The sequence below is a fragment of the Camelus bactrianus genome, chromosome 29, assembly GCF_048773025.1.
Source record: "Camelus bactrianus isolate YW-2024 breed Bactrian camel chromosome 29, ASM4877302v1, whole genome shotgun sequence".
Taxonomy (NCBI): domain Eukaryota; kingdom Metazoa; phylum Chordata; class Mammalia; order Artiodactyla; family Camelidae; genus Camelus; species Camelus bactrianus.
The window spans coordinates 3015632-3028635 of NC_133567.1; the positions used below are offsets into that span (position 1 = coordinate 3015632).

General features: G+C 43.0%; 1 protein-coding gene across 5 annotated transcripts in view; it reads right to left on the reverse strand.

The window, feature by feature from the left end:
• RB1CC1 (RB1 inducible coiled-coil 1) overlaps nucleotides 1-13004 on the reverse strand; it is an 84001-nt gene that overhangs the window by 50785 nt on the left and 20212 nt on the right. For 4 of the 5 annotated variants that reach the window (XM_074354948.1, XM_074354945.1, XM_074354947.1 and 1 more), the window contains exons 6-13: nucleotides 11601-11803; nucleotides 10021-10447; nucleotides 5015-5185; nucleotides 2466-2650; nucleotides 2115-2301; nucleotides 1952-2033; nucleotides 1773-1834; nucleotides 319-422 (exon numbers count right to left, since the gene is read on the reverse strand). In XM_074354948.1, the coding sequence (XP_074211049.1) occupies nucleotides 319-422; nucleotides 1773-1834; nucleotides 1952-2033; nucleotides 2115-2301; nucleotides 2466-2650; nucleotides 5015-5185; nucleotides 10021-10447; nucleotides 11601-11803 (1421 nt within the window). Of the gene's footprint in view, nucleotides 1-318; nucleotides 423-1772; nucleotides 1835-1951; nucleotides 2034-2114; nucleotides 2302-2465; nucleotides 2651-5014; nucleotides 5186-10020; nucleotides 10448-11600; nucleotides 11804-13004 lie in introns of those variants that run through there. The other variant, XM_074354949.1, reaches the window with a different exon arrangement.

A 13004-nucleotide genomic window follows, 5' to 3' on the forward strand; every position in this document is an offset into this window, starting at 1 on the left:
AACAGCAGGAATACTTTCAGACTGAGACACATCATGGAAGGGATCAATCGGAAATCTCCCGCAGTATGCAACAACACAGACCACCACCGGAAAGGAACTACCTTCCTGTAGGCATTCCATTTCCTCTACTTTACCTTCATTTTCTGAACCTTATTTTTTGATCATTTTTATACTCCCCAGAAATGTCCCAAAGCAGCCACAGAAGAGCCTGCCTCTACTCTGGCGTCTCCTAAGTGCGCTGCTGCTGCTTTGCACAGCTCCAGAGCAAAGACAACACCGTGAGGTGACACCCAAGGTTAAAACACCAGTGACGTTTACCTGAGGAATGGCTGAACTTCAGACGGACAAAGTGATTGCAGAAACTGTAAATCTTTTAGTGAAATATCTGGAAGTTCACAGTCAAACTTTCGAGGCTTCTGTGTCTATATAAAAAAATAATTTACAAAAAAATATACAGGGCAAATCAAATTCATAAATGGTTTCTTAGTATAATCAAGTTCAATATAACAAGCAAAAATGTTTCAAATGATGTACCCATACTGGAGAAACAATAAAATAATCAAACAAAAATGAAGGGCTATTCAGTGAGGACACGCTACTATGTCTCTGAGTCTGAAATAACCAGGACATGAAAGCTGCTGCTGATCAACTGACATGCCCCTCTGCTCCCGTCTCCTCCCCCGACCTGGCTCCAGCATCTCTGTACAGAGTTCTAGCTCTCCTGCCAGCGCCCGGCTCCAGCAACCCTGTAAGGGGTTCTAGCTCTCCTGCCGACATTAAAGGAACGCACTTGTTTCCCTCTCGCGCAGGCGTTCCCAGTTTTCATCTGACCCTCAGCAGGGTCACGAAGCCCCTGCCAGCCTGAGACCTGTATCTATTCCTGTAACCTCCTGGTGCACCGTGTTGTTTTAATGTAGTAAAAATAGTTTCTTCTTTACTTCTTTCCTTGCCCTTCACTTTACCTTTTCACCACATTTTCCAAAATACAAAGTCTTAGTCCACGTAATCCTCTTAAAAAATGAGTATCTACCATTTCTCTATAAAATTGCCAAGAACTACATCTTTCAAGATAACTCCAGGTGTCTCAGTCACGAGCCATGCAGTTTAGGGACGTCAGGACGCTCCTCACCAGCAGGGCTCCTACGTGTGAATGAGTGTGGGAAATCCGCCCGTTACAACACTCATTCACACGTACACAGAAACACATACATCTAAAGCCCTAAGAAGCCCTGCAGCACAAAACACGGTGAAGAGTCAAGGAGTATGTCTGAGGAGAACACAGAAAACCTATAGCGCTTCCAAACTTCTTTGACCGTGGAATCTGTTGTTGGTTTTTCCTAACGTAGTAAGATCAGTGGTCCCAGGTGGCCCTGGTTCAGAAATACAGCAAACTTACTTGTCGCTGTTTAATGAAGCTTACCTGATGGGTCGCCCTATTCTGATCTGTCCAAACATGAATGAGAGGGGAGGGCAGGGAATGGGGCAGGAGGAGAAGGGTGGGCGGGGGGAGTGAGGGGGGAGGAGCAGGGGGCAAGGAGGAGGGAGACATCGATGGGGAGGAAGAGGATCTATTCCCACCATCTCAGCAGTGTCGCCTGTGTTGTGAAGACTCTGTATCAGAAACTATGAATTTACATTAAAGCTTTTTGGCAATGATCTTTTAAAGCCAAAAACAGTTTTATTTTGATAAAAAATGTCTGCTTCTGATAAAGATCTCTACCTCTGAAATGACCACATACAGGATTTAGTCATGTTAGAAAATAAATACATACGCAAAAGGACGGGGGCCAGGAGTCCAGTCCCCTAAACAGACGGTTTCTTAGAAAAGACTTCCCTGTGTAAAGAAATGAACAATATGGTTATTTTATAACTCATGCTAGTAATGCTACCTTCTTATCTATGAAATAAAACCAGCATTTTTTTCCTTAAAAAATTAAAAAAGAACACTTACTAAATAATTTCCCAAAGGATTCCCTTTTTGACTTTTCAGCCTCATATAATCGCTTTCCATCCTTGACTAAAGCACCAGCCCACTGAGGAGAGGAGAGCTTGTGTTAATAATCACCCAGTTCAGGCAGGCTCAGACACAATGAAAGCAAATTCAACCTGCGTACCTCCCTGTAGTGTTTTATGAACATTTTTCTCCTCACGACCTCGACAACAGCTAAGCAGTACACCTGAGGAACCGTGCTCAGGGCTTCCACAGTGCGGACCCTTTCCACCAGCTCCACCACGAGGCGCAGCAAAGCCTGCAGCTTCTCTCCGTCCTGGTCAGCGTGAAGCATCACGAAGCAACACCACCTGCAGGGTCAAGTCCAGACACACAGATGCTACAAAAACCATCTCACCCCATGTCAATCGACAGATGAAGGGTTTCAGTACAGTTTAAAATTACTCCATCACTTGGGAGAAACAAAAAATATCAACCCTCAACATCCCAAATTAGATATAGTAGAATCACTTACTTCAGCCTGACATGCAGGTTATTTGCAAGTTCTTGTTTGGCAGTGGTACACTTCTGTTTAATGTCCAACAGTTTTCTATGATTTTGCAACATAATCATCAACTGATTTGCGTGACTCAGGCACAAATCAGGTAACACAGATGCATCCTTCAAGTTTTCAGCTCTCATCTGATTAGCTAAAAATCCCTTTAACAGAAAATATGTTAAAGAACATTAAGTCTCATGAAAGGCACAAACATTCATTTCAGAGGAAAATCTGTTAGACATGCACTGTTCTACTTTCAAATAAGACTTAAAAATCTCCTGCGTTTCTGAGTTTAGTGGATGTGTCCACAGCAAAAGATTCAGAGCTTTTAAGAAGTTTATGCTCATCTAATGCTGCTCCATTTTCAGGCTAGAAGAAAAATGAGACCCAGGAAGATGAAGCTCTGTATCCAGGGATGCAACAGGCAAACGAGAACCAGAACCTACGTCCCTGAGCCTCTACCACACACACAGCGGCCCCGTCCGGGCACAGCCAATGAATAAACACGCCCACTGGCCTGAAGTTGCAAAAACCAGCAGATACAATCTAATCAGTGATAGCCGACGGGAGACCACACACTTCCCCCAGTAACAATCAATCAACTGACCTTGTACTTTTTCTTGAAGTCATTCCTCTCACCACTGTTTCAAGGCTATTGTATTTTGTTCCCCTGACCTTTGCTCATATTTTGAGAATAATGAGCTTTATAGTACATTTTATTATTCTGTAGGAAAAATAATTATTGTAGTGTGTTTATAGGTTTTTTCCTACTCTGCTGTCACATTCTGCTCACTGTCACACTTGCTGCTGCAGATGGTTATCCCCCTGCCACACGACCAGCCAAGGGCAGCAAGTGTGTCTTCTTCCTTTCTGGTGGTTCGCTCTCCTTTCTTTCATGTTTTTCCTAAATATTACGAAAATATTTAAGTTTAAATGATGTGTATTAAAATAAAGCCGAAGTGGCTCAATATCTGAAAATAAGACAATTTTAATAGTAATATTATATCTTACACTTCTTCCAATGTGCTGCAAGACTATGTTTTTCCTGTAATTTAATCCATTAAAAAAATAATTTACTGCTTTAATCAACCTCCTGTGGTAAAGTCTTAATGGGCTTTCAATTAGTTTTTCCCGAATCCGAGAAAAACAGAATCAATCCAGTTCATGCAGTACAAGCCCAACGCAAGAGAAGTACCAAGCAAGCCACAGCCCGCCACAGCCCACCACAGCGTAGCCAAACTGCTGAAAACCAAGCCAAAGGCAAAGCACTACAAGCAAATCACTAACAACTGGGAATTCTCCATCAAGAGAAAATATCCTTCAGAAATAAGGTGATGTAAAGAAATTTTCAAATGACAAAAAGTGAATTTTCCACTCAAAGGAACTACTAAGGGCTATTTTAACGTACAGTAGACTTTACTACGTCAAGGCTGCATGTATTACTTAGAAGGAATACAGCTAATACACAAGAAAGACAACGTATCATAACCGCGTTGAGCTTATTCCAAGAATCCAAGCATGGTCCAAGATTAGAAATAGAATGTAACTTTCTTATTCTGATGGGGGGTTTTCTATTAGAACAGGGAGGAAAAAAAGGCTACAAATATTATAATGGTGAAATGTTGACCGTTTTTTATGGATCAGGAATTAAACAAGGATACCTACTAGCACATCTACTTAGCATTGTACCGGGGTTCCATTCAGTGTTTGGACAAGATAAAAAAAAACCCAGCTCACGGTAAAGCAGCTTGACCCAAAATCAAAAGAGAGAGTAAGAGAAACTGGTAATTCGTTACAAGGTGAACTCAGCAAACTACAAAAACGCTGTAGGTATTTTAAACGTGTTTACAAGGACTGCAGCATGGTTATACACATTTTACCTACCTACACCATACTGCATGGACTCAGCCATGCAGGTGAAACAAAACACCTGTACCCATTAGAACGATTGTTCAGAGGTTCTAATGAAAGAACACATTTAGAGAGGAAACGCTGGCAGGGAACGTTAAACCAGAAGAGTGAACGTTAGTGTCACCTCTTTTGCTATAGGCTGTTTTCCAAGGGCTTGAGGGTGGGAGGCAAACGAAGCGGCCTGAGGTGCAGTCACGTGTGGGGGGAGTGTCTAGGTCAACCATTCTTCACAATTTCGTCACCTTCTTTTGGTTATAAATCTAATTTGGTAACAGAGTTCTTGGAACACTGCATTAAATTAGACCTAAAAACCTAAGTATTAGTAAATTCTTAAGCCCTTTACTTCCCCCGAGGAGGGAGCAGGGGTTTTATCAGCACGACACGCTCGGCCTCCCCCTCAGCCCGCGCGCGCCCCCTGCTGCTCGCAGAGCGCGGTCCACCTTCCCGCGGACAGCACGGCAGCCGGCCCGGACCTCACCCAACCCGAGGAGCGCAGGGGCCAGTGGCACCTGCATGAGCAGTGCTCGTGGTGCGCAGCACGGTGAGGCTGCGCACGAAATACTGTGCAGGAAAACCGCACACTCCTTTTCCTGAGAGAAGTCTGCGAGAAGCACCTGAGCAAGCTCTTTCTGTTCGTTGACGAGTCGGCCGCAGCTGGCGATCATCTGGTCCAGGGCGTACAGCCGGTCTTCCAGCCCTTTGATGGCTTTCATATTCTGATTATCGAGATTGGCAATAGTTTGACGGCATTCTGCTATAAATGGTCGAATAATCCGTGGATCAAGCTAATGACAAGCAAACACACATGAATGAAATTTTCAACAAATGGTTTAAAATATATTTCACACTATTCTGATAACCAAGCTTCAAAGAAAAACAAACAGTGGAAAATGGAGAAAAGCAAAAGCATGAGAAATCAAGGGTGTATTTCCACAAGAAGGTCAAGAACAGGGTAATTATGATGTTAACAAAACACAGGAATGCCGACACAGGAATCCAGTTCTAGGGACCATATCTTTCAATTCAAGCCACCATCTATTCAATTCTCAATATCCCACCAAAAACATTTTTTCCCAGGTCTTATGAAGTACAGCAGAATTAATAATAACACTTTCTTGGGTCATTAACTGATCAACGCAACTTCCCTCTAAAACATATCAACACCCCTGCCCTGGAGATGGCTGTGTTCTTAGCCTGCATCTCCTCAAGGAATTTGCTTGACCAACTACGCTTTCTTACTCTTCAACCTCTCCTGTTGCCTGGCTTTAACTCTACAAATTTTCTGGAATTTATGGAAGTCACAGAACCCCAAAACTTTCCCTCAACCCTGCTGGGCCCTCCCCTGAAAGAACCCTGTACACCGGCCATCCTCGTCCAGACGCCCTGCCCCTGCTCCCTGTGCGGCTCCCACGCTCACGCTGAAGACACTTGTCGCGCGTCCGGCGTTACCCCCGCTGGCTCCTTCAGGACCCGCTCTGGCAGCTCCTTGCGCCTACTACCCCCAGGGACTCCGTGCTGCGGCCCACTTTCCTGCTCCTCACGAGATTTCAGCAGTAACCACAACTCCAAGGAGGGAACCCCAGCCCCTGTTCAACCCTTCATCCTCCTCACAAACTCTCAGTCTGTGTTTCTGACTACTTGCTGCTGCCTCCACAGGGACACCTGTGGTATCTTCTATCACTGACTCACTAGAGCTGTCTTCTGCTGAAACCCCTAAATGGCTCCCTTCTGCCCACAAAGACATCGGAAAACACGGAATACTGAACCGCCTAGTACACGCAGACAAATGTTTCTCTAGCTCTGATCTCTGTTCGCAGTGAGCGTCCCCCTAGCCGCTGAAGCCCACGTCTGTGTGACTGTGAGGGTCCTAGTCAAACGCCACCTCCTTCATGATGTCTTCCCTGATCTCCAGTCAAAGAGACCTTAAATTATTTATTTTAGGTACAGTGTCTGGTACACAGAGAACATACAAAGGCAGGTAAAAATGAACTGTTCTATTGTTACCAAGAATTCAGTATAGTCAGTAAGAAGCTGCATTTCTAGTACCTCAAAGTTAACATGGCCGCTATGTAATACAGCCGGCACCTGCTTTGTACAATGTTAACTAAAATTTGTTAATAGGTGAATGTTTTCTCATTTTTGTGGTGACTCCAATGTGCACACATTTCCAATCCAAAGTAATGACTAGGTATAAATTATGTGGGTGATAAAAGCCTTAAAAAGATGACTAAAATAGACTCAAATTTTCAACCTGGGCAAAATCACAACTATACATAAAACACAGCAGTGATTTAAGGAAGAAAACCCAAACCCCAAACCACGGCTCCCGATTATGCAGTTTCTGTGTCTCACAATTCACTGGAAGTACAGTATACAACACAGACAAGCACAGAAGAATGTTTGAGACTCACTGAATACAGGTTACACAACCTGAGTTCCTAAAAGCTTATTCTACTTAATATTTCACTCCATCAGTGCACAAGTAATGACAACTAAAATTTCCAGTCTGTGAATATTTTAAATTATGTATTTTAAATCACAGATTTTTACTAGTAATGATTCAGCAAAGTTTCAATAATTAAACACAGTGCTACACTAATTTTTCAGTCTGGTGCTTTTTCCCCTGACAACTACAAAGGTTAACATTATTGTTGTCTAAAACTAAAAAGTTTCTTACCTTCTCCATTCTTCCCACCTCACCTCTAAACCCACCCCACTGCACAGAGTAAACAAGAATATTCCAATCAGGTCACAGGTCTCCTGAATGAAATACTAAGAAGAGATTCAATAACTTATGTTCATATCATTCTGGAAGGCTGAGAAATTATCTAACTAAACATGTTTCCCACTGTCAACCATCAGATTTGCAAGTCAGTTTGTCTTTTGTAGTATAATCTGAAATAGAGCACCCAAGAGTTGTTCTAATACGAACACAATACAGTCTAAGAAAACATGTGAGTATACAAAAACGCAGCAACAATTCTAGATTCTCCTTGATATGTGAGGGTAAAAACTAAAAAGTTTGTGAAATTAGCATTTATCAATCCACCCAAATATCGTAAAATAGAGAATTTAAATGACTTATTGTGGATGACAGAGGTCAGAAATGAAGTACAGTGCTACGATCTGAGCCCTTATGATTCCAAATCATACTCAAGCTCCATGATACCTGCCTCTTGACTCAGTTTTTGAAAACGGCTTCTGACTTTGGCAGTTGGAAATACATGTTAAGAATACTACTAAAATTGGTTAGTCTATAAAAATGATGGCTTTAACCAGAATTTGCTTTTGTAGAAGAGTATCAAAACTTGGAACATTTTTTAATTAGTTCATTGGCAATGAGCACTCCTGCTATCAGAAAACCTGGCAGGCAGCTGTTCTGGACAATTATGGATTGAACATGTGATGAAAAGAAGGCATCTTGGGTGAGAGAGATCCCATACTCAGGTCAGTCGATCTTTAGAAAAGCCATTAGTAGTATCAAGAATACACAACACTACCGAGAGGAGCAAAGTACTAATCTAGTCAAACCATCACGGCAGAGTGCCGTTTACTACGCGGCACATCCCACTAGGAGCACGTACTGTTATTGTGTCCAGCACAAACAAATACATAAACTGATTCTTCAAAATGCGTTTTCATCTCTGCTGAGCAGAACGTTTCGGTGTCACGCGAGCGTCACTGATGACAGCGCTGTACCACAGCCGTGTCCGCTGACTCCTGACAGCGCGTGTAACGCAGGGGCCGCCACCCTGCTCTCACAACATGAAGACTTCCCACGCTGCCGCATGAGCTGCCAGCGACCGCTCCCTCTGAGAAGTCGATGATGCGACCCCCTGGCAACACCACCACAGCTAACTTCCGTTTTCGGTAGGTAAAAATGCTTGTGAATCCTCATTCATCCAGTAAAGGACCATTGTTACCTCCCTCCTGTCCTACAAAGGGCTTTGCTAGATTTCACTTCAACATGCAAGCGCAGAGCCGAGGGCAAGCCCGTCAAAAACGGCCTCATGGTCTAGAGCCCGTTCTGACTCATGTGGAATTACAAAAATTATAAAAAAAAAAAAAAAGAAAGAAAGAAAGAAAAAATGAGATTTCAACCATCCTATCACAATCACGTGGCTGACTTTCCACAATTCCAGATGGATTTTTTAGACTACTAAAACGTCAGTAACTTGACCAGAACACTAGTTTTCATTCATTTTCGGCATAATCTATTCCACACTTCCCTGCCCTGGCAAGTCTGAACTGAAGCGTTCTCTGACCACAAATAATAAACGGCCACAATGAAAGAAACGCCAGAAGGGTGTCATCAAGGAAACAGGTACTGGAAGAATTAAGAAGAAACGTGGAACCCATTGCATTTTACTGTCCAGTAACTTAAACGAGGAAAGAATGTTGCTATTTTCAGGCACCCAGACAATGTGCTGCCCTCCTCTCAATAACAAACCAAAGACTAAGTCTCTCTTCCAACTGAATGAAAAGTTTACCTTTGAAAAAAGCTTAGCTGCCCTGCCCATGACCTTCAGACAACCGCAGCCTTCAGAATATCATTTCATGCTCCTGCACCCCCGACACACGGGCCCGTCCCCTTCCACGCAGGCCTCAAAGATTTCTCCCAGCTCACTCCTCAGATCTGAAGAGGTATTGACTCCCCAGGTTTCTGTAAGTGTACTCGGGGGAGAACTTAATCTAAAACACAAGCTCACTGTAATTATAAAATACAAAAACACAATGTCTACATTCTGAATTTTAAAATGCATCAGGCAGACGCAAAATTACTTCTTTTAAACGTCAGAAATCGGTTCCAGGAGGTGTGGGGTGGGACGATTAGAAAGAGGCCCGTCGCAGTTTCCTGGGAGACGGAGAAATTCAGTACTTTGGTGCTGGCTACTCTGAACTAACCACTCAAGGCTTCTGTATTTCATCAAATGTAAACCATTCTCCGTATAAATTTTTTTTAACTGTAAAGATAAAAATGAAATTATATCATTAATATTTTTCCCCTAAAAGCTTGGAAGTTCTATAGCATTTGTAAATGTGAACACCAGATTCATTACTAAGTGAATGTAGGACACAGGGCAGGTCAGAGGCCGCCGAACACTGCCCTTTTACCGGTTTACTTGTACTGAGAGTGCTCAGGACTCAATGCACAAGGATGAAAATCATACGACTGTTTTACCCAGGCCAGTACAGAAAGCCAGGACGGAGGTTCACCCAGAGGATGAAAGAACCTGACTGTAGGGACAAACTAAATGACAGGAGATACTACAAAGTCCAAGTGAAATTACTGGGTCGGGGGAAAAATTCAAAGTACCACCACCATCACAACTGTCCCCAGCGGAGGGGACACAGCAAGGCTCGGCACTGCACAGAATTTCTCCTGTCTGCCCTCCGATAATCTTCCCAAATGTACTATCAGCTCTCGAGTAAAGTTACAAGTTCAACGGTCTGATGTGTCCAAGCTCATACACATGGCGATAATGCTTGATTCCACAGCCCATCATTTCCACTCCAGCATGGCACTCACTCCCCGTTACTGCATAGGAAACATTTAGTGTCGATAACATAACTTCACGTGGTAAAATGACCCAAGGAAAACCAAGTTACCGTCACTTACCCTGCTCATGGAATCAAAGCACTTCCTGACCAACGATTCCACGTCATTAGGCCTATCCTGAACATTGATCCAGTCTAACAAAGAAACATTAAAAAAAGGCAGATCGCCATCTTTAGCATCTACTGAAGTTTCGTCCTGCTGGACAGTACTTTGACAAGATTCCCTAATTTCCTTTCCACTTTCAGCATCTGTGGGGTCTGGGGCTACGTGTTCCATGGACTTGTGACATGAGGCTGACGAGGATTTGTTCGTCGTTGCAGGCATTTCGGGAGACAGCACCAGTTCCGCGGAGGTCTTCACCTCCGCCTTTTCTGAGCCTTCGCGTTCAGGTAAGGAGCCCAGTCTTCCCAAACATCCCCTGTAACTGTGTCTGGTCAGGCACTCCAACAGCGGGATCTTGGCCATCACTGAGACCGCAGTTCCTAAACTTAAAATACGAAAGATCTGTCAGTAAAACAATGGGACTGCTCTAGTTAGAGATCAGCATTTTGAAAGAAAGAACACTGTTAACACACACACACATCTTACCACCTCGCTAATAATTACACGCACCTAAAGTAGTCTGTGAGGTGCTCTCAGTTAGACAGAGAAACACGTCGTTAGACACAGCAAAGGGTACTGCTCACACACTGAAACACCCTCTAAAGCAAAGGCAGCAAGTGTATGCTAAACAAGTGGACAATTGGTTTTTAACAAATCTTAAGGTATAAAAAACTTGAATTTATAAAGAAGAGTTACCATACCAGTCCCTTAAAGTTCAACATTTTGTCTTTAAGCTAATAAAATATTTTCGATATACTGAAAGTAGAGGATAAAATTAACACTTTTATAAAAGATTACGATAACGCTTGCATTCATCAGACCCTGAAACAGACAGAAAGGTAGATAGATGTATGTTGTCAAAAAACATGGGAAAAGATAAAATCTGGATGATTTGACTTGTGTAAAAACATAGTAAAAGTATTCAGGCTCCTACATTAAATTACATTAAATTAACCTCTCTGAGAGAACTCCCCTGCAAAAAGTTACTTGAAAAGGTAATTATAAAAACGTTTAAAAGCTCTTTCCCATCTTAATTAATCATTCCCTTCCTCCCCGAGATGTGTCCCATTGTCAACTTAAGGCCAAAATGTTCTAAATATTCGTACCACAAAATAGAGAAACTTGAAATAATAAGGTTTACTTCATTAAATAAGAAAAGAACATGCTACTTCCCTCTAATTCAAATTGAATAAAAAATAAATTTAAAAAGAACCAAAAGTGCACAAAACACTGAAACTGTACATATACATACAACAAAAATTCTTGGGTTCCTAAATGACTTCAAAAGTATTCTGAGCCTTTTACATAAAGAATACAGAAGTCAGGCATGTGGTAGACGTGAAGTACGTGGGGGATAAAACTGACCATACTTTCTAGATTTTACAGTCCATATAAGTCATCATGAAAGTCTGAAAAACATGAACTTCAGTTATAATAAATACAGGGCCTATTAGAAGCGAAGTTACCATTACTAAAACAGATAAACTACAAAGGTGTTTACACAAATGTCTTATTATCCATTTTAATGGCAAACATACTGAGTAAGTTTTAACTTGATGTCCTCTATGGATTGCAGATAATTTGAATAAATACTTTCAAATTTGAAAAGTAGCTTTTGGTAGGAATTTGAACAATCCTCCAGATTGGCCATGATCGCAGCCCAGCCCTGGTGCTGCAGGTGCTCATCGTGGACCAGACCTTCACAGAACGAGCAGAGTTTCTTGGCAACTTCATACATTTCCTGCATTGGAAGACAAGAAACGAACAGTGAAAGAAGGTAATGTCTGTGTGCACGTCCGCACACGGGCACTCACACACACACACGAACGTGCCCTGAGCACATTCCGAGGGAAGCTCTCCTGAAGGAACTTTTTAGTGGCCGTTCCTGTCTTCGCTGTGGCAACACAGAGAAGCTCACCCCTGCTGGGCGTCCACACAGCTGGAGTGTCCACCCCACTAGGGCGTCCACACTGCTAGGGTGTCCACACAGGGCAATTCAGCAAAAACTGTGGAACACAAGGCTCTGAACTTTCTACCATGGAATGAATGCCACGTGGCAATGACTACAGACCACTAACACACGCAGTTACACGAATGAGTCTCAGGAACACAGTGCTGAGTCCAAGAGGCCAGACACACAACAAAAAAAGCCGTTTTGGGGGTCAGGACACTGGTTAACTTTATGGAAGAGGAATAACAGGTACTGAAAGGGGGAAAGCATGAAGTAGGGTGATACATATTTTAAAATTTGTGCTCACTTTGTGAAAATGCACTAAAAATGAATGTATCATGATTTGTGCATTTTCAAACATATATCAAGAAACAAAAATCCATTATTAATTTTACTGACAGTAAAGATAACAGTGCAGGTCACATAACAAGCAGCCGGGTAGCCTGACTCCAGAGCGTGCTCCAGACGGCCGGCCCTCAGGGCCTCTCAGTCCTCACACGACGGGCGGCCTGGCCTGCGGGCCCGGTTGGGGCTGCAGCGGCTCTGGGTGTGGGTTAAAACCTGAGGACACACTCTCCCTCCACTTCCCGTTCTTTATCGTCACTTTCTCAGTGATTCCTGGACAGGGATTCTTTCAAGGGAACTCCAAGTCCATTTTATGTAACACAAATAAAACAAAAAATCAAAACTCCCCCCACCGCCCAAAAGCAAAAATGCCTCATCATGGCAATTAACTGTGATTAATTAAGCTCATGAACACAGATAGATAGGAAGTAGCATGTGACCACAAATGTTAAGAATGATAGTAAGCATCCATCTTCTGCGCTGACTCTAGCAGCGCACACGCAACGGGCATGTCACAGGGATGGCTGATTAGCGGGGCCGCACAAGGATGACACGCAAACTCGCAAAGCGTTCCATGTTTTGAATATACGTGTGTGTGTGTGTGTGTGTGTGTGTGTGTGTGTGTGACTGAAGCACCATGCTGCAC